Source organism: Oryctolagus cuniculus, chromosome 17, assembly GCF_964237555.1.
Source record: "Oryctolagus cuniculus chromosome 17, mOryCun1.1, whole genome shotgun sequence".
NCBI lineage: Eukaryota > Metazoa > Chordata > Mammalia > Lagomorpha > Leporidae > Oryctolagus > Oryctolagus cuniculus.
In genome coordinates this window covers 13408845-13436837 of record NC_091448.1, presented here as the reverse complement: position 1 = coordinate 13436837, position 27993 = coordinate 13408845, and the positions used below count along the sequence as shown (strand labels likewise).

The 27993-nt window shown below is 45.9% G+C and overlaps 1 protein-coding gene across 1 annotated transcript; it reads left to right on the top strand.

Annotated features, from left to right (window-relative positions):
• Positions 1–452: 452 nt before the first annotated feature.
• On the top strand, positions 453–27993 carry PSMD12 (proteasome 26S subunit, non-ATPase 12). The gene is made up of 11 exons (XM_008271732.4): positions 453–691; positions 8102–8161; positions 8249–8377; positions 13000–13107; positions 14839–14943; positions 19293–19442; positions 19530–19664; positions 22415–22527; positions 23149–23323; positions 26556–26633; positions 27465–27993. Exons 1-11 carry the CDS (start codon positions 584–586, stop codon positions 27672–27674), a joined length of 1371 nt encoding a protein of 456 aa, XP_008269954.1. The 5' UTR covers positions 453–583; the 3' UTR covers positions 27675–27993.

Genomic DNA, 27993 nt, shown 5'->3' with positions numbered 1-27993 from the left:
CCCCAGGCCAGCTCCGGGCCCAGCCGGCGAGGGGCTCCACCAGCACCCGCGGGTCCTCTCGGCGTCTCCCGCGGTGGCCCGGTCTCCTAAAGCGTCTCTCTACAGATCCCGCAAACTAAGCCGCCCAGATTCTCAGGCACGTGAACCGCCGAACTCGTTTTTTCTCTTTAGGGTTGTTTCGTTTTGTTCCTCAGCCCCTTCACGTAGAACTAGGACGACCGAGATCCAAGATCAAATAAGGGCCTCGTCTCGCATTTCCGAGTAAGAATGCCTGGGCTACCCTGTGCTGTCTCCCTCGCTTTCCTCATCACAAATTCCTGACGAAGTCTCGAGCCCGCCAACGACCCGCGCGGACGCGGCCAGCGGCGGCCAGAGGTGACAGGCGGCGAGCCCCGCCCGCGCCCCAGCGCCGCCCCAGGGCTGTCCGCGGCGGTGCCTGACTGCGGCGGCGCCGGGGGCCTCGCGGGGTCCTTCGGCCGGGCTTCCCGACGCGCTGCCTGAGTGGAGCCGCGGGTGGCTTCCGGCGCGGGTGACGAGTGGTGGCCGAAGCGGGGCAGCAGCTAGGGACGCTCGGGCAGGGACCATGGCAGACGGCGGCTCGGAGCGGGCTGATGGGCGCATCGTGAAGATGGAGGTGGACTACAGCGCCACGGTGGATCAGCGCCTGCCCGAGTGCGAGAAGCTGGCCAAGGTGAGGGGCGGCCGGCCGGCTGGAGGCGGGCGCCAGGGGCTGAGTCACGGCGCCGAGCCTGCTTAGGCCTCAGGGGGCCTGCGGGCTGGCGCTCGCATCCCCCTATGGCCCATCCAAGTCCTGGCTGGGCCTGCGTGGCTGGGAGACCGCGCAAGCCCGAGGACGCTCGTGCCGACGGCTGCCCAAGCCCTCCCCGGGACCGGTGGCCACTCGGTCCTCGCAGGGGATGGGGCTTCGGTGGACACTCCGCCTTTTCCTAGATGCTCTTTGACTTGCGTCCGCCCCGGCAGCTTCCCAGGGGCGAGGGCCGCTTCAGCGTTCGGGCTAGGCGGGGCTCTTTGGTGGTGCGGCTGAAACGCGTCTGAATCGGGGTGGTGTGCCCGGGCTTTGGCCACTGTCCTTAAGGAGTGCGTGCCCGGAGGAATCTGAGGTCTGCCTGGCGCCGTCTCCCGCCGTTGTGGAGGGCTCCTGGGCTCAGAGCGGGGTGCGGTTCGTTCCTGCCGGCGTGTGTTTTGGACGTGGAAGAGTCGGGAGATGGGCATGGGGGCGCCGCCGCTCCTGGAGAGGGACCTGCAGGAGAGACGAGTGGGCGGTCGGGGGCAGAGCCGCCGAGGGGTGGGGGCCCCGCTGTCGGGCAGCGGTGTGTCATTGCAGCCGGCGACAGGCAGACTCTGGGGTTCAAGACCAGGTTTACCTGCCCAGGGTCTGGGTCCTGGCTGAATCTACCCCACACGGCCTCCGTGAACTCCTTGATCAGTCCAGCCGCAGGCGGTGAGATGGGTTCGCCAGGGTGGCTTTTGTTCCTTAAGGAGCCGTAAGGAGTGGGTCACCTTTAGTTCTTAGGAGGAATCCTTTCTAATGCGTCTCTTTAAAAGGAAAGATGTTTAATGGGCTGAGAAAGGCGGCGTTGACTTGCGTATTAGGTTCTGCGTGCTTCCTTGGGCTTGCGTGTCGGCGGTGTAGATTCCTCCTGAGCTGTCCCCCAGCGGGTGTGGAGACACATCATCGGCCACACGGGGCTGGGAAGCTCAGCCGCCTCCGACGCGGGCAGGTGACCCGAGCCGCGCGCGTGCAGGCACCAGTTCGCACAGCCCTCGGCAGCAGGCATTACTTTGCTCTTATTTCACAGACAAGGAAACCGAGGCCAGGAGAGGTTGGGTCACGTGTCCCAGGGTCACACACCGGTAGTGGCAGAACCAGGTGCACACCCTACAGACGATGATAGGACTTGGAAAGGAGTCAGCAGCTCCCCACCTCCAGTTAGCCTTTGCCACCTGGACATGAAAGCTGAGCCTAGGCAGCCCTACTGATTTGAGGGAGAAACCAGGAACGTGGGTTTTAAATTATTATTTACTTATTTGTGTGGGGGAGAGAGACAGAGAACTGACTCGTTCACTGGTTCACTGCCCAGATGGCTGCAGCAGCTCAGGCTGGGCCAGCTTGAATCTGGGAGCCCAGAACTCAGTCTAGGTCTCCCAAGTGGATGGCAGGGACCCAGCTACTTGAACCATCATCTGCTGCCTGCAAGGTGCGCACTGGCTGAGAGCTGGAATGGGGAGCAGAGCTGAGACTTGAACCTAAGCACTCCAGTACGGGATGTGGGTGTCGCACATGGCATCTAAACTGCCCCAGGAATGTGGATTTTTATGTGAACTACCTTATTATTTATCTAATACTGTGTAAATCCAACCAAAGGTACTTAAACAGGCCAGAGGCAGCCTCTGACTCTCCACTCTGGACTTAATAGAGTGATAGTGTCTATAAGAGAGACAAATCGTTTGTTTTAAAGAAATACAGCTATTCCTAGAACTGAGGCCTAGGAGGGAAAAAAAATCTCTTTACAACAGCCTTCTGTGTGCAAAACCAGTGCTGGACACTGGGGAGTGGGAAGATCATTAGACAAAATTCTTTTATTTGTTTAGAGATTTATTTTATTCACTTGAAAGGCTGAGTTACAGAGAGAGAGAGAGACAGAGGTCTTCCATGTGCTGGTTCACTCCCCAAATGGCCACAATGGCCAAGGCTGGGCATACTGGAGCCAGGAGCCTCCTCCTGATCTCCCACAGGGGTGCAGGAGCTAAGCACCTGGGCCATCTTCTGCCTTCCCACGCACATTAGCAGGTGGCAGATCAGAAGTGGAGCAGCCAGACTTAAACCAGCGCCTGTTTGGGGTGTTGGTGTTGTAGGCTGCAGCTTTACCTGCTGTACCAGCCCACATTTTGTATTAATTTTTTAATTCTGTCAAGCATAACTTGGGGGGAAGGGGCTGCCCATAACAATTATACATTAGAAAGTAGAGGACATTTTAGTATACATTCTTTTATTTCTATTTTGAGCCTGCCAATAGAACCGGAAAGGCTGTGTGGTTTTCGCCGGGAGCGGCCCAGGCAGATCCTGCTCCAGGCTCCTGGCAGGCAACGCGAGTGCTCTTTCTGCTGCATCCACTGCCTCTAACGGATTATCAAATCTTGCTTGGTTTCCCTCAGACATTTTTGTTTTAAGTGTGAAAGACATTTGAAAATAAAAGCTATCTCACTATCTCACTTCACTGGAGAGAAAAATTGGTTTAAGTTTCTTGCCCAGGGTAACATGGTAGTAGAGCCGGCAGTTTGGCTGCAAAGCCTGGTTTGTTTTAATTTTCATTTCTTATCTAAAAGGCAGAGAAAGAGAAAGATTTTCCATATGCAGATTCATTTCCCAAATACCTGCAACAGCCAGAGTTGTGCCAGGTCCCTGCTATTGCAGATTTAAATTCTGGTGAGACAGGGAAGCTAGCAAACAAGAGTTAGGGTCGAGTGTTAGAGAAGGAGGCGACTACTGATGTTACTGATGTGAGAGGGCGTTATCTAGGAACACCTCCCTGAAAAGGTGGCGGTTAACGTCTTGTTTTCCAGACTGGCTGTGCAGTACCACATGGCTCCCTCACTTCCAGGGTGCAGTTCTTCAGTACCTGTGTTTCTGAGTTAGAACCCTGTATATTAAATTACGCTCTGCTGCTCCCAGCCATGACTAATAGTGCAGGGTCGGTATCTCTTATCTGAAATGCTTGGGACCAGAAGTATTTTAGATTTCAAAATCTGGGATATTTGCATACATATAATGAGAAATCTTGAAAATGGAATACAAGTCTAAACACAAGATGCATTTTTGGGGGGCCACTGCTGTGGTATAGTAGGCTAAGCCTCCTCCTGCTGTGCTGGCATCCCTTTTGAGCACTGGTTCAATTCCCAGCTGCTCCTCTTCCAATCCAGCTCTCTACCTATGACCTGGGAAAGCAGTGGAAAATGGCCCAAGTCCTTGGGCCCCTGCACCTGTATGGGAGACCCAGAAGAAGCTCCTGGCTCCTGTCTTCAGATTGGCCCAGCCATTTGGGGAACGAACCAGTGCATGGAAGACCTTTCTGTCTCTCCATCTCTCTGCTGTAACTTCACCTCTCAAATAAATCTTTTTTTAAAAAAAGATGCATTTATGTTTCTTACACATAGCTATACAGTAGCTTAAGTGCACCTGTGCTTTGACTGATATAACCTGTCACATGAGATCAAATGTGGATTTTTCCACTTGTGATGTCTTAGTGCTCAAAAACTTTGGATTTTTAAAAATTTTTTTATTATTTATTTATTTGACAGGTAGATTTACAGGCAGTGAGAGAGAGAGACAGAGAGAAAGGTCTTCCTTCCCTTGGTTCACTCCCCAATGGCCGCAACAGCCGGAGCTGTGCTGATCTGAAGCCAGGAGCCAGGAACTTCTTCCAGGTCTCCCACACGGGTGCAGGGGCCCAAGGACTTGGGCCATCTTGTACTGCTTTCCCAGGCCATAGCAGAGAGTTGGGTTGGAAGTGGAGCAGCCAGGACTAGAACCGGCACCCATATGGGATGCCGGTGCTTCAGGCCAGGGTGTTAACCTGCTGCGCCACAGTGCCGGGCCCCAAAACTTTAGATTTTTAATCTCAAGATTAGGGATGTTCAACTATAATTGAAATTGTGACTGTAGATTCACTATCTCAGAGGACTGTATTTTACATTTTAACTGTTTTGGGGCCTCATTTTGTTGCCTGGTAGTAACCTTTCCCTAAGGAGATTACTTGGTAAAAGCAAAGTCCTCATTTAAACTAGCATGGTAGGTGGAGCAGTGCGGTGCAGTGGGAGGAACATTGGACTGCAAGGCAAGCCCCCGCCATCTGGTTCTGTTCATTTGTTTGTGGCTGAGAAAGTCATGGAAGCTGTTTGGTACACAGTGTTTTCAATCTGTCAAGTCGGGTAATTGGGGTGCGTGTTGAGCTGTGGCTGGTTAAACTACCACCTGGAGTGTCCGCATCTTGTATTGGAGTGCCTGGGATTGAGTTCCCTCTCTGCTGCGGACCCAGCATCCTGCTCGTGTGCTCTGAGAGGCTGCCGGTGACAGCTCAGGGACTTGAGTGCCTGGCACCCATATTGGAGGCCCAGATGGAGCTCCTGGCTCCTGGCTCCTGGCTCTGGTCTGACCCAGCCTTGGCTGTTGTGGCCATCTGGGGAGTGAACCCGTGGATGGAAGATCTCTGCCTCCGCTCCTTTCTTCCTCTTGCTCTGCCTTTCAAGTAAACAAGCTTTTTCAAAAGTAAAATAAGGTGATTGAAATATCTCTAGCAGTCTTTCTAGTTCAGAGACTGTTTGTTCTTTTATGATTTATGAACCATCAACTCTGGAGAATTTATAGATTTGTTCATTGTTCTTATTCTCTGATGAACATTTATTGTATACTGTGTCTGTAAAGCTTTCAGAATTAGTGCTCCTCTTTGCTTAAGAAATATTTTCTCAAATACATTAATAGTCTGTGTATCCTGGGAAGCAGCAGGTTATGGCTCAAGTACTTGGGTCCCTGCTACCCACATGGGAAATCAGGATTGAGTTTCTGGCTGCTGGCTCCTGGCTCCTGGTTTTACCTTGGCCTGGCCCCTGCTGTTGGAGGCATTTGAGGGGTGAACCAGCAGATGGAAGATCTTGCTTTGTCATTCTGCCTTTCAAATAAATATAAATTAAAAAAATTTAAAGATGTGTTAGTATGTCCAGCATTGTGGTGTAGCGGGTAAAGCTGTCGCCTGCAATGCACTGGTTCGAGTCCCAGCTGCTCTACTTCCTATCATGCTGCCTTCTGATGGCCTGCAAAAAGCAGCAGAAAATGGTGCAAGTGCTTGGGCCCCTGCCATCCATTTGGGAGATGCAGAAGAAGCTCCTGTCTTCAGCCTGGCCTGACCCAGCCCCAGCCATTGTGGCCATCAAGGGAGTGAACCAGCAGATGCAAGATCCCTCCCCATCCACCTCCCCCTCTCTAATGGCCTGGGGGAGCTGCAGTGGATGGCCCAAGTGCTTGGGCTCCTGCTACCCACATGACAGACCAGGGTGGGGCTCCTGGCTCCTGGCTTCTACCGGGCCCAGGCCTGGCCATTGTGGCTATCTGGGAAGTGGGCCAGTGGATGGAAGATCTCTCTATCTCTACCTCTCTCTCTCTGTGGCTCTGCCTTTCAAATAAGCAAATAAAATCTTTAACAGAAAAAAAAGTCCAAACATTTGTGTTCTCAACACAAAAGCTATTTAATTAGTTTCTTTCATTAGTGAAAAAGGAGAATCCTCATGTATTACCCATGAATGTCATTAAGATAAAAACTTTTCGTTTATGGTTAGAACTTTTTTTTTAAGATTTATGTTTTATTTATTTGAAAGGTAGAGTTACAGAGAGAGGATGCAAGACAGGTTCACTCCCCAAATGGCCACAACCATCAGGACTGAGCCAGGCTGAAGCCAGCAGCCTGGAGCTTCTTCTGGGTCTCCCACGTGGGTGCAGGGGCCCAAGCACCTAGGCCATCCTCTGCTGCTTTCCTAGGCTCATTAGCAGGGAGCTAGATCTGAAGTGGAACAGATGGGTCTCGAACTGGCACCCATATGGGATGCTAATGTCACATGCAGAGGCTTAGCCCACTACACCACAGTACAGGCCCTAGAACTTTTTTTTTTTTTTTTTTAAGATTTATTTATTTGGAAGTCAGAGTTGCACAGAGAGAAGGAGAGGCAGAGAGAGAGAGAGGTCTTCCAAACGCTGGTTCACTCTCCAGTTGCCACAATGGCGAGATCTGTGCCTGTCCAGAGCCAGGAGCTTCTTCCAGGTCTCCTATGCAGGTACAGGGGCCCAAGGACTTGGGCCGTCTTCTGCTGCTTTCCCAGGCCATGGGAGAGAGCTGCATCAGAAGTGGAGCAGCTGGGACTTGAACCAGTGCCCATATGGAATACTGGCATTGCAGGCAGTGGCTTTACCTGCTGCACCACAGCGCCAGCTGCCCAGAACATTTTTTAAATAAAACCCTCCTCATCAGTTCCAGTTCATTATCAGCATTGTGTACATGATAGTCACTAATATCAGTATCTTAAATAAGTACAATTTTTCTGCTGTAGTTTTTGCTTTTTATCAAAAATATGTGCCTCTTAATAGGATTTGTTTTAGTTCTCATATTTTACATAAAATATTTTCATATCTTAAAGTATATACCAGAGAATGTTTTCTTTTTACATTTGAGCTAGGGGTGTGAAGACGTTATATAGGTTGGCCAACAGGGTGTGTTTGCTGTGGGTCGGTGTTTGTGTAAGAGAGTGTCTTCCAGTATAGGGTGCCTGGGGTTCTCAGGTGCTCTCCGTTTCCTCGAAAGTCAGTGGCAAATTGACTAGGCTTTCTTTGATAGCCAAAGTGACAGAAGGAGAGACATCTATCTATCGGTTCACTTCCCAAATGGCTGCAACAGCCAGGCCTGGCCCAGGCTGAAACCAGGAGCCAGGAACTCCATCTGGGTTTCCCACATGAGTAACAGTGGCCCAAATACTTGAGCCATCGGCTGTTGCCTTCCCAGGTGCATTAGCAGGGAGCTGGATCAGAAGTGGAACAGCCGGGGTGTGAACTAGCACTCTGGTATCAGATGCTGGCATCACAAATGGCAGCTTAACTCGCTGTGCCACACGCCAGCCTCTAAACTCTTGTTTTAAGTGTGTGTTATGGTGAATTTAAAAAGAAAGCATTTGTTTTCCTGTTTTTATTCTTCACAGATGCATGTGACCACCGCCTAGTGTCTGTGCAGGACAAGATAAGTGTGTGTTGCCATAATGAGCTGATAAATTAGAATCCAAAACAAAGACCTAGTGTTTTTCTCAAGTGTTGAATCCTTGTTGTGTACACACAGTTCAGTTTCTTCCACACAGTTGAAAATAGCTTGTGGGCCCCAAGTAGGGGTCTGTAGACTTAAACCCACTGGCGAAGCAGGCACAGTCATAAAAGTGAAAGTGGTCCTTTTCCTCTACAATAGGCTACTGGTTTTTCTGTGTCAAAGCATCTCATGTTAGATTAGTTTTGGGTAGTGTTTTCATTGTTCGTTTTTATCTTTTGTTTTAGGAAGGAAGACTCCAAGAAGTCATCGAAACTCTTCTTTCTTTGGAAAAACAGACTCGTACTGTGAGTAGATAACAGTAAAAACTTCAATTAACACTAATTCCATTTAACATTGTTCCGTTAACTTGCAACATATTTTCATTCCTACAGGCTTCCGATATGGTGTCTACATCCCGTATCTTAGTTGCAGTAGTGAAGATGTGCTATGAAGCTAAAGAATGGGATTTACTTAATGAAAATATTATGCTTTTATCAAAGAGACGGAGTCAGTTAAAACAAGTGAGTGTGCGGGTTGCTGACGTGGCTTGGTTGTCTCCGTGTTGCCCTGGTCTTCATTGTTATGACTTTAAGTGGTTGGTTTGTAATTTGTTGAGGTGATCATCTGAATTGGTTAACAATATCTTTTTTTTCTTTTGTTAGATTTATTTATTTATTTGAAAAGGCGGAGTTAGAGGAAGAGACAGATCTTCCAACTGCTGTTTCAACCCCCAGATGGCAGCATTGGAGCTGGGCTAGTCCAAAGCCAGGAGCTTTTTCAGGGTCTCCCACATGTGTTCAGGGGCCCAAGCACGTGGGTCATCCTCTGGTGCTTTCCCAGGCACATTAGCAGGGAGCTGGATCAGAATTGCAGCAGCTAGGACTCGAACCAGCATCTATATAAGATGCCAGTGTCGCAGGTGGCAGCTTTGCCCACTATGCCACAACGTTGGCTCTTTATTTCTTAACATACTCTCTGGCCTTTTTTAGATAGATCACTCATTTGTTTAAAGATTTGGCAAATTCTCTTGGTCTTTTATAAATCTGGACTTTGTTCACTGCTTCCTTATTCTTTTGCCCGAGATATATTTCAATATCATTGGTAGGAATAGATTCTATTTTTTACATTTATATCTCATTTTGGCCGGCGCCGTGGCTCACTTGGTTAATCCTCTGCCTGTGGCTCCGGCACCCCGTGTTCTAGTCCCAGTTGGGGCACTGGATTCTGTCCTGGTTGCTCCTCTTCCAGGCCAGCTCTCTGCTGCGGCCTGGGAGTGCAGTGGAGGATGGCCCAAGTGCTTGGGCCCTGCACCTGCATGGGAGACCAGGAGGAAGCACCTGGCTCCTGGCTTCGGATCGGCGCAGTGCGCCAACCGTAGCAGCCATTTGGGGGGTGAACCAACGGAAGGAAGACCTTTCTCTCTGTCTCTCTCACGGTCTAACTCTGCCTGTCCAAAAAAAAAAAAAAAAAGGAAAGAAAAGAAACATCTTATTTTAAGATGCTGTGTCCCTCCCAACCCTGACTCCTTGGCTGTTGTGGGCATTTAGGGACTGAGCCAGTGGATGGGGGGGGGGGGGGGCTCTCTGTCTCTCTGCCTTTCAATTTAATTTAAGTTAATTTAAAAAAAATGAGCAGCAGAACCTTTTTAAAAATGTGCTCCCTGAATAGTTTCTGGGTTCTTTACATTGTAAAAGAGGATAGTAGCAGAACCAAAAATAATCACAGAGAAGTCTCTTCTCCAGAACCCTGTTGTATTAATTATATTGCAACAGATTGGGCATTATAATAAAATGGGTTAAATTGGGTGTTTAGCATAGCAGTTAAATTGCCATACCTGGTTCAGGTCTCAGTTCCATTTCTGATTCCAGGTTCCTGGAATGTGCACCCTGGGAGGCAGTGGGTCATGGTTGAAATATTTGGGTCTCTGTTATCCACACTGGAGACCCAAATTGAGTTCTAGGCTCCTGGCTTTGGCCTGGCCTGGCCCTGACTGTTGGAGGTATTTGGGGAGTTAACCAGCAAATAGAAGATTTAGTGCAAAAAAAAAAAAGGAAATCTGTGCATACTTACATAATATAAATAAATAACAAGAGAATAGTGACAGGTGAGAGTAGGAAAAGTGATTAGGATTACTAAGGAAGTCTTCTTGGAGAAAGAGAAATTTGAGTCGGTCTCACAGCTGGCTAGTGACAAACAGAACAGGAGTCAGGACTGCTCTTTCCCTGTAACAGGTTATGTACAGACTGTCTTCAGAGCTGTGGAAACTGCTTACGAGACTTGAAATGTCCTTGTTCTTTTCCAGTAATAACTATTTAAAAAAAAATAAACTGGGTACTTTTTTATACTTTTTTTAGTTTGTTTATTCATTTTTACTTATTTGATAGGCAGAGCAATAGAAAAGTAGAGAGAGATCTTGCATCCACTGGTTCACTCCCAAATGCAACAATCAGGGCTGCGCCAGCTAGAAGCCAGGAACTCAGTTCAGGTCTCCTGTGTGGGTGGCAGGAACCCAACTACTTGAGCCATCATCTGCTGCCTCCCAGGTGCGCAATGGCGGGAAGCTGTGTTGGAAGCAGACAGGACTGGATTCCAGGCTCTGATAAGGGCTGTGAGCATCCCAAGTAGGGGCTTAACCCCCTGAACCACAATTCCTGCCCTTTTTATTTATTTATTTTTTTTTTGACAGGCAGAGTGGACAGTGAGAGAGAGAGAGACAGAGAGAAAGGTCTTCCTTTTGCCGTTGGTTCACCCTCCAATGGCCGCCGCGGCCGGCGCGCTGCGGCCGGCGCACCGCGCTGATCCGATGGCAGGAGCCAGGAGCCAGGTGCTTTTCCTGGTCTCCCATGGGGTGCAGGGCCCAAGCACCTGGGCCATCCTCCACTGCACTCCCTGGCCACAGCAGAGGGCTGGCCTGGAAGAGGGGCAACCGGGACAGAATCCGGTGCCCCGACCGGGACTAGAACCCGGTGTGCCGGCGCCGCAAGGCGGAGGATTAGCCTAGTGAGCCGCGGCGCCGGCCTCTGCCCTTTTTATTTTATTCTTTTAAATTTTCTTTTGCCTAATTTATTGTTGTGTTTTTAATTATATGACTGTTTCAGCAACATATTTATTTCAAAGTTACTTCAAGTAGTAAATTTGCTGCCCAATTTAAATCTTTATAAGTGCCAAATATAGGACAATGAGTCGTAATGGGTTAAACAAACTTAGAAAGCAATGATTTTTTAAAAAACATAGCCTTTTTAGATTGCTTAAAATAAATGGTTTGTAATTCGCCATCACTTGAGTACAGGACCTCACTTGACTCCCCATGACTTCCCCACTGAGCCGCAGGATGTTTGCTGATGTGAATATTGATATAGTTGTGTTTTTTCTCATATTTCTGTTAATGTATATTTTGCACAGCTTTAAGAATTGTTAAGTTATGTGCTGTTCTAGAAATCATTATAATCTTAGAGTGAGCATATGTTTTATGAGATACTGCATGTCCCAGAGACTTGTGCTTATTGAAAGAAAGTTGACATTTTACAGCAAAATTTTAGTTTTTGAAACCCCTGTTTTTCAGATGGGTAAAGGTTTAACCTGAACTACTTGGAACATTAGTGTTTTTCATGGAAATCTTCCTAAGTTAGGCTTTTTATTTTCTGTCTTAAAACATATGTGTACTTAATGTAATTTAACGTTTACTTGATGGCTCAGGGTCCTAGATATTATCAGTGATTTTAACTTGCTGTTTAAAATCTAGATAGGGGTTGGCAAATGATGAGCTGCAGACCAAACCCCACCTGCCACCTGTTTCTGTAAATAAAGTTGTGGTGCTGTGGTATAGCCGGTAAACCTGTCGCTGTGGTGCCAGCATCCCATTTGGGTGCCGGTTTAAGTCCCAGCTGCTCTACTTCTGATCCAGCTCTCCACTCTGGCCTGGGAAAGCAGTAGAAGATGGCCCAAGTGCTTGGGCCCCTGCACCCACACGGGAGACCTGGAAGAAGCTCCTGCCTGGCTTTGGATCAGCCCAGCTCTGGCCATTGCAGCCATCTGGGGAGTGAACCAGTAGATGGAAGACCTCTCTCTCTGCCTCTGCCTCTCTGTAATTCTGCCTTAAAATAAATAAATCTTTTTTTTTAAAGTTGTTTGAACATAGCCATGGTCATTTGTTTATAGATTGTGTCTGCCAGTTTTTTTTTTTTTTTTTTAAGATTTATTTATTTATTTATTTGAGTGGTGGAGTTAGAGAGGGAGGGAGGGAGAGACAGAGAGAGAGGTCTTCCATGAACTGGTTCACTCCCAAGTGGCTGCAATGGCCAGATCTGAACCTGTCCAAAGCCAGGAGCCAGGAACTTCTTCCAGTCTCCCACACGGATGTAAGGCCCAAGCACTTGGGCCATCTTCCACTACTTTGCTAGGCTATAAGCAGACAGTTGGATTGGAAGAGGAGCAGCCGGGACACAAACCAGCGCCTGTATGGGATGGCGGCGCCACAGGTGGAGGCCTAGACTGCTAATACACAGTGCCAGCCCTCTCCGCCAGCTTTTGAGTTACACAGGTAAAGCTGAATCATTGCCACAGAGACTATATGATTATGACCCACAACTCCAAAACATTTACAAGATAAATATTTGCAAAAACTTATAGAGCCTGTTTGCTACATCATAGAATTTAGACCTGGAGGGAGTGAATGTAGTCCAAACCGCTTGTATTACCTGCTGAGGAGAGTGAGGGCAAGAGGTTCTCTGTCTGGGCTCAAGTGAGTAAGGGTGGCTGAGGCTGCACCCGCCCCGCCCAAGGTGGGCCCTCTGCCTCTGCCCCGACCTCCTTTTGCTCGGTCACAATGTCAGCTGCTCCTGGCTTCCAGCCACTGCGGAGCTCTGCTTTCTCTTCCTCTCCGCCCCTCCCTTGGCTGCCATTTCTCAGATGCTTGTCGAGTTGGCTGCATCTTCACATGCAAGGCTGCCCTAACCTTGGCAATGTGTTCCTTTGTGTTCAGTGCTTCTTAGCCATCAGGAAGATTTTGGTTTTTTGACAGGCATTTCAGGTATCTAGAGCTGCCTGGGGAGACCAGGTTTGACCATAGCTCTTCTATCAGTAAAATACATGTTTTTCCTCTTTGAGAAAAGAATTTTATTTATGAATGGTTTTTGCTTTTTAGGCTGTTGCAAAAATGGTTCAACAGTGCTGTGCGTATGTTGAAGAAATCACAGACCTTCCAATCAAACTTCGATTAATTGATACTCTGCGAATGGTCACAGAAGGAAAGGTGAGTTTTCTGTTGGCACAACTCACAGTGATAAATCTCTTACCTGCTTCCGGACATACTTTGTGTAAATATGTATATTTTAAACAGTGGCTATCTTGGTACATCCAAATTTTTCCAGCAATTAAGTGATCTTATCCAAAATCTCTGCGGCTACTTGTGTGCTTTGAAGAATAAGCAAAAATTCTACTGAGCCAGAGAGTGGGGAAAAGGACATTGAGACATTGAGGGAATTATATACAAGGATACCAAAAGTAAGAAACACATAATGTATTTAGTTTGGTATTACTGGAAATTAAGGGTGGGGCTGTTGCACAGTAAAGGCTGAGGGGTTGAGCATGCCTAAGTATGAAAATTCGCTCTGTGGATTCTTGGGTATAGTGATATTTTTAATATTTAATTTATTAGAAATTATAAATCTGACATTATTTATAGTTTCAAAAATACTAGCAACTTTAATACTTATCAAGATTAGATATTTTTAAAGAAAAAAGTTGTACTTAAAGATAAGTCAGAATTATAGCATTGGTTGAATTATTGATACTGGATTTCTCATGCTTGTGGGGAGCAACCCGGACTAGACTAAGTTACTGGAATTAAGACTTATTCTATGCATCTGCTCTCCTACAATATGGCGCTGAGAAGGGAGAAACAGCTTCTACACAGCTGCCTCCAGTTCAACCAATAAACTGTAGGACCTGCTCCTGATTGGAGGAGAGCAGCGTACTCGGCGTATGGGTAGCAGAGTTGGGATTGGTGAAGAGGACTATAAAGGAGGAGAGAGAGACCATGCACCAGGGAACATCTAAGGGCAACACCTGAGCAGCCCCCGAGAGAGCCGGCCGGCGGTGTGCTGCTCCCCCGCGGAAGTGGGGAAAGTGGCAGGGGGAACCGCCCTTCCACGGAGGTGGAGGGACGGTAGCCAACCCGGGAAGAACCAGCAGCAAACCCGGGGAGGGCCGAGCAGACGAAAGAACAGCGCAGGGTCCTGTGTCGTTCCTCCACGAAGACGGGGAGCGACAATGCTGTTTATAAATTGTGACATTTTTTAAATAATTCTTTTAGGCCGGCGCCGCGGCTCACTAGGCTAATCCTCCGCCTAGCGGCACCGGCACACCGGGTTCTAGTCCCGGTTGGGGCGCCGGATTCTGTCCGGTTGCCCCTCTTCCAGGCCAGCTCTCTGCTGTGGCCAGGGAGTGCAGTGGAGGATGGCCCAGGTGCTTGGGCCCTGCACCATATGGGAGACCAGGAAAAGCACCTGGCTCCTGGCTCCTGGCTCCTGCCACCGGATCAGCGCGGTGCGCCAGCCGCAGCGCGCCGGCCGCGGTGGCCATTGGAGGGTGAACCAACGGCAAAGGAAGACCTTTCTCTCTGTCTCTCTCTCTCACTGTCCACTCTGCCTGTCAAAAACAATAAAATAAAATAAAATAAAATAATAATTCTTCTAAAGGCATTTGCATTTTTTATTCTATTTTGATGGCTTATATATAACTCTGTTAGTTCAACACAGTAATTTCATATTTGAGTTCTCAAAGCAAAGCTGTAAAATAAGGATAATTTATAGAGACATTTTCTTTAAGGTTCTGGTTATACTTGTGAAATGTAAAATGTCTCACAGCTCTATTTGTAGATAGAGGATAAAGCACTTGTTTGAATAATAGTTCAAGTCTATCTTTTAAAATTTTAACACACTTCTACAGGAATTTTGATAAGTTAAATGTCCTTTAATTGTAGATTTATGTTGAAATTGAACGTGCGCGACTGACTAAAACTTTGGCAACTATAAAAGAGCAAAATGGTGATGTGAAAGAGGCAGCCTCCATTTTGCAGGAATTACAGGTAAGTTGCTACTTTGGAAGTTTTAGTATTTTAACAGTATTTTCTGTGGCAGTAACGTACTTTAGCACCTTATCACTTCCTTCTAAACCACCAAGAGCAAAAGTGAATGTAAGGGAATGTGAGGTCATTGTGCAGGTAGAAATTGGGAGATCATAGGCCAGCTAAACTCAACTGCTGAGTTATTCTGAAGAAAAGTTCGGATCAACAGACTTGTCGTAATTTTGCCCTATCATCTGAATACTTAAATTCTCTCTAGAACTGAAATAAAATATGATTGGTGTGCCATTCACTTGCCTTGGGAATCTGCTGTCAGTCACTGGCTTCAGTGTCAGAGAATAGTTGATGGGTGGTGAATTCCTAGGCTTAAAGAGTCCTTAAGGTGAGATAACCAAGAACTAAGAAATCGAAAAACTGTGGATTCTCTCACTAGAAAAATGTATATGAACTATGCTCAACATTTTGCAAATGTTGAGTGAATTTACACTCTGTTCTTGGAACCCATTAGGGTTCCTCATTGAGTTAAATTGATTATTCTAATTTTGAAATCATGTACTTTATCCATTCTAGCTGCAGGAAGGGAAAACAATAACATGACTAGGAAGGTCTTATGTTCTACAGATTATTTTTTTCCCAAAAAAATTATGTCTTGATATGTAGGTTTCTTATTTAATGTTCCCACACAACACTTTTATCCCCATTTTTCAGCCAATGAAACTGAGACTCAAAGGAGTTGAGTAACTTGCCTAAGGTTGTTGCTAACAGATGGGGATTCCTAATGGTTCTATTTGTCTTGATCCTAGTTTCATTTTTATTAGTAGATATTATTTTTAGAGCAGCTCTAGGTTCACAGCTGAAGTGAGTGGAAAGTGCAGAGTTCCCATGTATCCTCTGTCTTTGAATTCCCCTTCAGAGTGGTACATCTGTTATAGTGAACCTGCACTGACATATCAGTACCCCAAATCCGTATTGTACATTAGGGTTTGCTGTTGGCAAAAAAGTTCTCTGAGGGTTCTTTTTTTTTTTTTTTTTTTTTCTTTCAATATTTATTTATTTGAGAGGCAGAGCCACAGACAGAGGGAGAGAGAGAGAGAGTAAGGTCTTCCATCTGGTGGTTCACTACCCAGATGGCTGCATTGGCCAGGACTGGGCCAATCTGAAGCCAGGAACAACTTCTGGGTCTCCCACATTGGTGGGGCCCAAGCACTTGAGCCATCTTCCGCTGCTTTTCCAGGCCTTGGGCAGGGAGCTGGATTGGAAGAGGAGCAGCCAGGACTTGAACTGGTGCCCGTATGGGATGCTGTCACCGGCGGCAGAGGCTTAATCCACTATGCCACGGCAGTGGGCTCACTCTCTGAATTTTGACAAATGTATAATGTCATGTGTCATCCTCCATTGTGGTATCATAGAAAATAGTTTCATTGCCCTAAAAGTCCTCTGCTTTGCCTAAACATCTCTCCTTCCTCCTAACCCCTGGTGACCACTGTTCTTTTCACTGCCTCCAGTTTTACCTCCAAAACATGTGGTTTTTAAGATTTTTTTATTTGAAAGACAGATTGAGATCTTCCATCTACTGGTTCACTCCTCAAAAGCCCACAACAAGCAGGGCAGGTCCAGGCCAAAACCAGGAACCAGGATCTCAAGCCAGGTTTCCCACAGGTGGCAAGGACCAACTGCTGCCTCTTGGGGCATTAGCAGGAAGCTGGGGTTGGGAGCAGTTAGGACTTGAGGCCAGGTGCTCTGATAAGAGGTGTGGGCATGTGTGTCCAAAGTGCATCTTGACTGCAGGTCCACGTGCCTGCCTCTGTTTTGTAGCCAGGTGGATTATTTGCCTCATGATTCAACATCCCCTGTGAGATGATCTTGTCCCCCCTTGCATAAAGCTGTGGATCATGTAAGGTTTACAGGAGGAGTGCACGGAAGCCTGTGACAGGGAGCATAGGGCTGCCGTCAGCATGGTTTAGACTCTAGGAAACTGTGGGATCATTGACTTCATTTCTTTAACAAGTAAGTGTCAAGAAAAAAAGATAAGAAATATATTTCCCAGCGGCCAGTGCTGTGGCGTAGCAGGTAAAGCTGCCGCCTGCAGGTCCAGCATCCCATATGGGCGCCAGTTCGAGTCCTGGCTGTTCCACTTCCAATCCCACTCTCTGCTATGACCTGGGAAAGCAGTAGAAGATGGCCCAAGTCCTTGGGCCCCTGCGTGGGAGACCCAGGAGAAGCTCCTGGCCCCTGGCTTCGGCCATTGCTGCCAGTTCGGGGGTGAACTGTCAGATGGAAGGCCTCTTTCTTTTTCTGCCTCTCCTCCTCTCTCTAACTCTGACTTTCAAATAAATAAATAATCTTATTAAAAAAAAAAGAAGTCTATTTCCCAGTCACACAGTCTGGGCTCTTTTTGGATTCTAATTTGATTAGAAACCTACCTGAGAGGCAGACATTTGGTCTGGTGGTTAAGGTGCCACTTGGGATGTCTGTATCCCACATGTGTTCCCAATTTTGAGTCCCGTCTCTACTCCCAGTTCCAGCTTCCTGCTACCCACATGGGAGACCTAGATTGAGTCCTCAGTCCTAGCCTTGGTCTGGCCTTTGGGGACCAGTGGATGAGAGATTTCTGTCTCTCTCTGCCTTTAAAAATGATAAAATAAATAACATTCTGTAAAACTTAAGTGACAGGGCTAGTGCTGTGGCAAAGTGGGTTAAGCCATTGTCTGCAGCACCAGTATCTCATATGGGCACTAGTTTGAGTCTCGGCTGCCCCACTTCTGATCCAGCTCTCTGATAATGCACCTAGGAAAGCAGCGGAGGATGGCCCAGGGTCTTGGACCCCTGCGTTGACGTGGGAGACCCAGATGGAGCTCCTGCCTCCTAGCTGCAGCTGTGTCCATCCCTGGCCATTGCAGCCATTTGAGGAGTGAAGCAGCAGATGGAAGATTCTCTCTCTTTGGCTCTCCCTCTCTCTCTAACTGACTTCCAAATAAATAAATTAATTTTTAAAAAACACTAATTGAGATGATTGGATACTGACCACATATTTGGTGATATAAGGAACCTTTAGCTATGATTTTCTTCACAGTTTATCTTTCTTACCTTAGATAATAATATTTATATAATATGTTATATGAAATTTGATTCATATTACTTGATACATAAAGAGTAGATAAAGATGTATCAGTGCAACATTGATGATTCATTATGTTTGTAAGTTTTCTTAATAAAAAAGTATAAAGAAGAAGGTGAAATAAAAATATTTTCAGGCCAAAATAATGGATGGCTGCTGCCTTCATTCCACTTTGTAAGTCTGGTGTCCTGGATTTTCTGAATTCATTTATAGTATAAGCAAATATATTATAACTTTTTAAAAAGTATTTATGTAATTTTCTAGATTGTTCTAACTCTGCGTTCCACAGCCATTACTAGTCCTATTAGCCTTTTTAACTGACTTTGAAAAGACCAACGCCTTACTTTTATATAATGGTTTCAACTACTTTTTCATATTTAAAGTTATAATTTTCTCATTAGCCATTAGGAAAATGCAGATGTACCACTACATATCTATTGGAATGGCTAGCAATTTCTAAAATCCTAACTGGGTTTCAGTTGGACCACTTACATATTTATTGTTGGAGGGAATGCAGAGTGGTTCAGCCGCTCTGGAAAACCGTTTGGGAGTTTCTTATAAAGTTAAACACGCACTTATCTTGTGGCCCAGCAGTTCACTGAATATTTACCTAGGAGGAATAAAAATGTAATAGTCACACAAAACCTGCCCTCTGATGTAAGGGTGACTTTGTTTGTAATAACCAAAGCAGAATCCGCCCAGGTTCCTTCAGCAGGTGAGTGGGTAAGCTGTGGTTTTCTGTGCAGTGGTGTACTGCCAAGCAATAAAACAGAACAAACTACTGATACACACCACTTGAATGACTCTTTTACTTCAAGGCCTTATGCGGGGTGAATAAAGAATTTCAGAAGATTGCAAGCTATATTTGATATTCTTGAAAAGACAAATCTGTAGTGGCAAAGATCACTGGTTGTGAGGGCTTGCAAGTGAGGGGGTGTGTGCCTGTAGGAAGGTGCACGAGGGGCTTAAGTTGTATAGAACTGTTCTGTATCTTCATTGTCGTGGTGGTCATACTAATCAATCCCTGTGTTAAAATTCTTAGAACTTCCCCAAAAAGGGCAAAAACCCATTCTGCATAATTTCTTAAATTATAATCTCCTAGAGGTAACTAGCTTTCTATGTAATCCTCATTCCCTTTATACCTGATGGGTCTTATATTTCAAGGGTGAATATTTACTATATGTTTATTTCTGTTGCAATTCATGCAAATTGCTAAGTATTATCAACCTGCTAGGTGGAAACTTACGGGTCAATGGAGAAGAAGGAGCGCGTGGAGTTCATTTTGGAGCAAATGAGGCTCTGCCTAGCTGTCAAGGATTACATTCGGACACAAATCATCAGCAAGAAAATTAACACCAAATTTTTCCAGGAAGAAAATACAGAGGTAAGCTTATCTCAGACTACATGATTGCTTTAAAAGTATTTGAATAAAACCTGTGAACCCCAATTGATTTTGTCAACTTTTTTTCAGAAATTAAAATTGAAATACTATAACTTAATGATTCAGCTGGATCAGCATGAGGGATCCTATCTGTCTATTTGTAAGCACTATAGAGCCATCTATGATACTCCCTGTATACAGGCAGAAAGTGAAAAGTGGCAGCAGGTAAGAAGAGACTTAAAATTGATACACTTATTAGGAAAAACTTGCTTTTTAAAATTCTCATTCTATTTATTTTGAGAGGTAAAGAGAGATACAAAACAGCCATCCATTGGTTCATTCCACATGTGCCCACAGTAGCCAGTAACAGACCAGGCCAAAGCCAGGAACTAGGAACTGAATCCAGGTCTTCCACCTGGATGTCAGGGGCTCAACTACTTGAGCTGAGACTGAAACCCAGGCACTCCAGTGTGGTTTGAAGATGTCCCACCTAGCAGCATTAGCCCCTGGGTCGAGCACCTGTTCCAGAACTTAAATTTTTAATTTACTTTCAGCCATTTTAACTGCGAACATTAGGTGCAGTTGGTGTGGTATGGCTTTTCATTTGTCATGTTGGTACTTAATACATCTTTATGAATTAAGACTAATTGGGCAATAGTTTAAATTGTATGTCATTTATTTATTTATTTTTGTTTTCATTATTTGAAAGATTTTCCTTCTGCTTGTTCACCTCCCCCAACCCCCGGCCCTAGATGTCTGCAGTAGTCAGGGCTGGGCCAGACTGAAGCCAACAGCCCTGAATTCAATCCAGATCTCCCATAGGGGTTGCAGAAATCCAATTACTTGAGTCATAATTTGCTGCCACCCATGGTGCATGTTAGCAAAAAGCTAAAACTGAAGCATAGGACTGAGACTTGAACTCAGGTCATGTGAGATGAGATCCTGTTGTCCCAAGCAGCATATTTTGTTGTTGTTTTAAAGATTTATTTATTTAGTTGAGAGGCAGAGTTACAGAGAGAGGGAGAGACAGAAAGGTTTTCCATCTGCTGGTTCACTCCCCAAATGGCTGCAACGGCAGGAACTGAGCCAATCAGAAGCCAGGAACCAGGAACCAGGAGCCTCTTCTGGGTCTCCCACATGGGTGCAGGGGCCTAAGCACTTGGGCCATCTTCTACTGCTTTCCCAGGCTGTCAGCAGGGAGGTAGATGGAAAGTGGAGCAACTGGGACGCAAACCGGCACCCAAATGGGATGCCAGTGCCGCAGGTGGATGCTTAACCTATTACGGCATAGCGCCAGCCTCCCAAGCAGTATGATAGCCACCATGCCAAATGCCTGCCCCTATGTATCACTTCTCCTTTTGTTTTTTGTTTTTTCTTTCTTCTTATTTTCAGATTTAAATGGGTAGCAAGGGCCCAAGCAATCAGGCCATCTTCCTCTTCTTTCCCAGGTGCAGTAGCAGGGAGCTGGATCAGAAATGAAGCAGCAGGCACTCAAACTGGTGCTCATATGAGATGATGGCGTTGCAGGTGGTGCTTAACCTGGTGTACTGTAATGCTGGCCCCTGTGTATGTCACTTCTGATGAAATGCAGGCGTGTTGTTTAAAATACGGACAGCAGGGCGCAGGCGTTCAGCCTAGGGGTCGAGACATGTTTTTATCAGGGTGCCTGGCTCCACCTCTAACTCCTGACTCCATCTTCCCACTAATGCAGACCCTGGGAGGCAGCAGTGATGGCTCAAGTAAATGCATTCCCGCCACCCAAATGGGAGATTGAATTAAGTTCCGGGCTCCCAGCTTCAGCCCAGGCTCGTCCTAGCTGTTGCAGGCATTTAGAGAATGAACCACTGGATGGGAGCTCTCTTATCATCTCAAATAATAATAAAAATATGCAGCAGGTCACCTGCTAACAAAATTTACAGATGAAGATCCAGCATTGTTTTGGAAAGTTATTTTACAAAAGCTGTTTTAATGAGCTTGTATGTATATTCCACATTTATGCTGCTGTTATAAGAACTTTTTCTTTATGTATTTGTCAAAAATGAATGTCGGGGCTGGCTCCGTGGCACAGTAGGTTAATCCTCCGCCTGCGGCGCCAGCATCACATATGGATGCCAGTTCTAGTCCTGGGCTGTTCCTCTTCCAATCCAGCTCTCTGCTGTGGCCTGGGAAAGCAGTGGAGAGTGGCTCACGTGCTAGGGCCCCTGCACCCACATGGGAGACCCAGAGGAAGCTCCTGGCTCCTGACTTTAGATCAGCGCAGCTCCGGCCATTGTGACCATCTAGGGAGTGAACCAACGGAAGGAAGACCTTTTTGTCTCTCCCTCTCACTGTCTGTAACTCTACCTCCCAAATAAATAAATAAAATCTTAAAAAAAAAAAAAAGTGAATGTCAAGAAAAATATCAGCTGAAGTAGTAACTGAAAGTAGCAAAGGTTTATTGTAATGGTTTTATAATAAATAATAAAAACTAAATATTACAGAAAGACTCTGAGAGGGGCTGGTGCTGTGGCACAGCAGGTTAAGTTGCCACCTGCAGTGCTGGCATCCCATATGGGCGCTGGTTCGATTCTTGGCTGCTCTGCTTCCAATCCAGCTCCCTGCTAATGTGGCCTGGGAAAGCAGTAGAAGATATCCCAAGTGCTTGGGCCCCGGACCCACGTGGGAGACCCGGAAGAAGCTCCTGGCTCCTGGCTCCTGCCTGGCCCAGCCCTGGCCATTGTGGCCATCTGGGGAGTGAACCAGCAGATGGAAGACCTCTCTCTATCTCTCCTCTCTTTCTGTAACTCTGCCCTTCAAATAAATAAATAAATCTTAAAAAAGAAACAAAGACGTTGTGGAAAGGGCAGCCTGGGAAGACTTTTCCACCCTAAGACAAACACAAGATGACTGATGGAGTTACTGCAGTTTTTCAGTTCTTGCCAAATTGCCGTTATGTTTCCCTTGCAAATAACCTGTTGTGTTGTATAACTTTTTAGGCCCTGAAAAGTGTTGTTCTCTATGTTATCCTGGCTCCTTTTGACAACGAACAGTCTGACTTGGTTCACCGAGTAAGTGGTGATAAGAAGTTAGAAGAAATTCCCAAATACAAGTAAGCATTTTCATAATTAGCATAGAGTTTCTCACGAAAAACATTTTAAAGAAAAATCGGTTCACCTAAGTGAATATTCCTTAACTGGTCACTGATAGATTATATTATAGTATAAAAGAGGGATAATACAAGCGGTAATATGTCCTTTAGCATTGCATTAGAAATTAATAGATGACTGTTGCAGTCATTTGGGGAGTGAACCAGTGCATGGAAGATCTCTCTCTTCTTCTCTCTGTACCTCTGCCTTTCAAATAAAATAAATATTATTTTTAAAAAATATTATAACACATTTTGTTTTTCAAGAAGAAGTTTTATATCAAGCCCACATCCACAGTTTTTGGTTAGTTAACTGTTTTATAAAGTATTATCATTAGTGGGGACTTTGATTTTGTGTTTCATTAGTGTGTTCACAGTTATTTCAGAGACTGACACATACAGTGCAGGAGAGCAGAATGTGAGCTGTGGAATGCTGTGTTCAGAATTTCTGTGGGAACCTGGTAGTAAAGTTGGGAAAATATGTGTAAGCAAATCATGTCCTGTTCCACTCGATAAAAATGTGTAAAAGCAGTCTTTTGATTTTTTATTATAGATTTGAAATATTAAGTTTTGTACACTTTACAGGGATCTCTTAAAGCTTTTTACCACGATGGAGCTGATGCGCTGGTCCACACTTGTCGAGGACTATGGTGTGGAATTAAGGAAGGGGTCCCTGGAGAGTCCAGCCACTGACGTCTTTGGTTCTACAGAGGAAGGGGAGAAAAGGTGGAACGACTTGAAGAACAGAGTGGTTGAACATGTAAGAATTTGTGATGGGATGATTTTTATTTTAGCCTTGAATTAGTAAATTTGCTTTGGCAAATTCGAGCATGATGTTATTTTTCAACTTTCATAATCAAATGTTACTTTTATTTGTTAATGTCTTTAATACTTTAGGATATTTTTTGTATACACAGTGTAATAATGATATAAATTGGTTGTTTAAATGTTTCTATTGTCCAAAGCATTTCCATTTATCTCATTCATTTACCTTTTTTTCTCCTATTTTTGGCTTTTCAGAAAAAGTAACTGTTGTATCATGTGTCATTTTGAGAGAGAACCTCTCAAGAATCCAGATTCTTAACAGTTTATAAACCTGATTTCCCAAGAGCTGGACAAGGGGAGTTGTTCTTCCTGATACTCGCTTGTCTAGGAAGTGCAAAAGCCCATAAACCTGCACTTTGCTCTTGGTAGCACACAGATTGGATTATGTGACTCTTCATTCATTCATTCCTATAAGAGACATTCATCGTGAGGCACCTGTGCCAGACACTGCACAAAGTCCTGGCACATGGGATAATGAGACACGATCTCTTCAAAAAACTTGAAAGAGGACAGGTGTTTGGTCCAATGGTTGAGGCTTCTGTGTGCCTTTCTGGAGTTCCTGGCTTCAGTACCGCTCTAGCTCCTGACTCCCAGCTTTCTGCTAACGTGGACCTGGGGAGGCAGTCGCGATGACTCCAGTAATTTTAAGCTTAAATGATAAAAGTTTTCTTTCCAGGCACATGGAAACCCAGCAGATGGGAGTGACATATCTCTGCCTCTCACATAAAATTTTTTAAAATGAGCTTAAAAATCACAGGGAAAGATGTATTTATGAATAAAAAGTAATAAACATAAGTATATAAAGAGTAGAGTGGGACATAGGGAGAAAGTTGATTGATTCCCCCGGAATGATTGAGGTGAAATTTGTAAGAAGAGTGTGAGGTTATCTTGCAGGCAGGAGGGCAGTGACGGCATTCATGTAGGCAGAGGGTATGGTCTGAGCAAAGGCATAGAGGCACAGCCACTAAAGGAACTTCGAGAGCTAAACACGAAGAAAAAAGATGGAGCTGAAGAAGGGGTCTGAATCAGAAGAAATTGTATATACCCCGTTATGATAATTTTTTATACAGATTTATTTATTTATTTGAAAGTCAAAGCTACAAAGAAAGAGAGGGATGGAGAGAGAGAGATTTTCCATCTGCTGGTTCATTCCCTACAAGGCTGCTATTGCCAGGTCTGAGCCAGGCAGAAGCCATGAGCCAGAAGCTTCTTGCGGGTCTCCCACGTGGGTGGCAGGGACCCAATAATTAGGCTACTTCTGCTTTTCCCAGGCTATAACAGGGAGCTGGACCAGAAGGGGAGCAGCTGGGACATGAACTGGTGCCCATAGGGGATGCCAGCATCACAGGTGGCTTTACCTGCTATGCCACAGTGCCAGCCCCCTGTAAGTGAACACTTTTAACAGAATGCTGCCGGCTGGCGCCGCGGCTCAATAGGCTAATCCTCTGCCTACGGCGCCGGCACACCGGGTTCTAGTCCTGGTTGGGGTGCCGGATTCTGTCCCTGTTGCCCCTCTTCCAGGCCAGCTCTCTGCTGTGGCCAGAGAGTGCAGTGGAGGATGGCCCAAGTACTTGAGCCCTGCACTCCATGGGAGACCAGGAGAAGCACCTGGCTCCTGGCTTGATCAGCGCGGTACACCAGCCGCAGTGCATGGGCTGCGGCAGCCATTGGAGGGTGACCCAACGGCAAAGGAAGACCTTTCTCTCTGTCTCTCTCTCTCACTGTCCACTCTGCCTGTCAAAAAAGAAAAAAAAAAAGAAAAGAAAAAAGAGGATACTGCCCATGCTGGTGTTTCATAGCCTCCTGGATGTAGAGTCTGGATTTGAAAGTCTGTAGAAGGCTGGAGATAAAGACTGGTTCATTGTCATAAGGCAGAGGCTGAGGGATTGAAAAATGTCCACGGAATGAATGAAGGAAAGAAACCGCAGCCTGTAGTCAGTGATTGGATTTAGAGGTTGAAGGAAAAGGAGGAGTGTAGAGCCCTTGGCTGCTCTCTGAGAGGTTGGTGTTGCCATGGCCTTGGTCGTGACAGGTGGCGGGGCGGGGGGTGGTGGTGCAGCTTTTTCAAAGTCCATTTTCTCCTTACTGTTCTCTGGTTTTCCTTGTGAGTGCCGGTGTTTTGTTGATGACATCAAGTCCTTTCCAGCAAAAATTAGGAAATGTAATTTTAAGTCACCTTTAGCTGGTTGGGATAATGGTAAAATAAGTATTTTGGGATGGTCTCCAATTATTTTTTTAATTTTAGCCTTTAACACATAAGTGTCATAATTAGAAAAGCTTAACTTCCGATTATTAGATTTAGAAAAACTACTTAATTATAGTTGTAAGTTTTAAACGACTAATTTAGTTAAAACAAGCATATATTTTGACTTTATTTTTGAAAAGCAAGGAGAGAGAGAGAGAATTTGTCCATCTGCTGGTTAGCACCCTAAATGCCTCCAACAGCCAAGAGACAAGAACTCAATCTGGGTCCCCACATGAATGGCAGGGACCTGGGTACTTGAGCTGTCACCTGTGGCCGCTGAGGGTGTACAGTAGCAGGAAGCTGGGATCAGAAGTGCAGGCGCTACTCAAGTCCAAGGGCAGTGGAATGGGATGCAGGCATCCCAAGCAGTGTCTTAACCTCTGTGCCACATGCCTGCGCCCTTGACTAGATGTCTAAAGTGTGGGCTGGCGTTGTGCACAGCAGGTAAAGCTGCCACCTATGGGCATCCCATATGGGCACCAGTTTGAGTCCTGGCTGCCCCACTTCCAATCCAGTTCCCTGCTAATGCACCTGGGAAAGCAGCAGAAGATGGCCCATGTTCTTGGGCCCCTGCACCCACCTGGGAGACCTGGATGGATTCCAGGCTCTTGGTTTCAGCCTGGCCCAGCCCTGGCCATTGTGGCCATTTGGGGAGTGAACCAGCGGATGGAAGGTAACTTATCTCTCTCTGTCCCTCCCCTCCCCTTTCCTCTGTAACTCTACCTTTGAAACAAAAGAAAAAAAGAAGAGTTGCGTGAGGTATTCATAGTGAATCACTCTGAACAACCACACAAACAAACATCTCAGTGTTTGGTTTTCTTATTGAAGTTGAGAACAGCGTAGAAGAGTGAGGGAACTTGGATGGACGGGCTTTCAGCCTTACTGACAGCTCTGTGTCCTCTGCCCTCTGCCCTCTCCCCAGAATATCAGAATAATGGCCAAGTACTATACGCGGATAACAATGAAGAGGATGGCACAGCTTCTGGATCTGTCCGTTGACGTAAGTAGGATGCATCATTGTCAGAGTTGTTAGCCATTCATTTTGAGTATCCATCAACTTAGAAAAATAGAGAAAATCCATCTTGTTTGATCAAATTGTAAGTATCTTGAGTATCAAAAATGGCCTAAATACTGAGTTTATGTTTACATTGCTATTACTTAGACTAGTTGGACACTTAAATGTTAGTTCTCTGTAGATTAATGTGGAGTCCAGAGCGTGACTAAAATACGAGAGGAGGGCATGCCGGCAGCCCACCGGGTGCCAGCGCTTGCTGGAAGCGTACTGCACTCGGCGTGCATTTCAGGGCGACAGAACGGACAGCGGACAGGGAGATGGGAGTTGGCTGAGAGTGGCCTGAGGGCCATCTGTGGTGCCTGAAGGAGCTGTGACAGTTCCGCTCAGAGGGAGGCCCGTGGAACGGTCGCGCTGGAAGCTCCGTCCTTGCTTAGCTCGCTGGCTGTTCTCTGGAGGAGGGACCCAGAGTCCTGGGAGCAGGGAGGTTGCCCTGGGGCTGTGTCCTTGCCAGATGGCAGAGCAGATTCCAGCCCACGGCCCCTGTGCCATGACGTCTTCGAAAGCAGAGTAGAGCAGCTGATTGCTGACCTAAGCACAGGCTGCTGCTCCACAGGGCCGGCACTTGCAAGGTCGCAGGGCAGACTCGGAGGCAGCCCTGCTCATCCCCGGGCGTTATCAGAAGTCCGTGGTTCTGACAGTGAGCGATGAATGTGCCCCTGCATGGTCTTGCATTCTTGGCTGAAGTGTGGAAGATGCCCTCCATCAGTCTGTTTGTTGTCTGTGGTCATCCTGCCTTAATCTGTGTCTCTCTTGCAGGAATCGGAGGCCTTTCTCTCAAATCTGGTGGTTAACAAGACCATCTTTGCTAAAGTAGACAGATTGGCAGGAATTATCAACTTCCAGAGACCCAAGGATCCCAATAATTTATTAAATGACTGGTCTCAGAAACTGAACTCACTGATGTCTCTGGTTAACAAAACGACACACCTTATAGCCAAAGAGGAGATGATACATAATCTACAATAAGGGCCTTACTGCTTTAAGAAAAGAGTTAAAATTGGAAGTCATTAAAAAAAAAAAAAAGACTGTTACCCTGGTGTATATGTTGTGTTTTTTGTTTTCTCAGCTCCTTTGTCTAAAATTTTGAAATAGTAAATATGTTTGAGGCTAACTTTTGAGTATGCAATTGGTGCAAAAACGTGCCACATTTCTGTTGACTGAGCACATAAAATCTGTTATAACTTACCCAAATATGTTTTTATATCACTTGAAGACTTTTTAGCTATTATTTGTTTTCATTGAACTAACAACCATAGTAAAAATAAAAGCAGTATATGCACATTTA

Coding starts and splice junctions, on each gene's coding strand:
- PSMD12 (XM_008271732.4), top strand. CDS start 584: ATGGCAGACGGCGGCTCGGAGCGGGCTGATGGGCGCATCGTGAAGATG. Junction 8,162..8,248: donor TGGAAAAACAGACTCGTACT/GTGAGTAGATAA, acceptor TCATTCCTACAG/GCTTCCGATATGGTGTCTAC. Junction 14,944..19,292: donor CCATTTTGCAGGAATTACAG/GTAAGTTGCTAC, acceptor TCAACCTGCTAG/GTGGAAACTTACGGGTCAAT.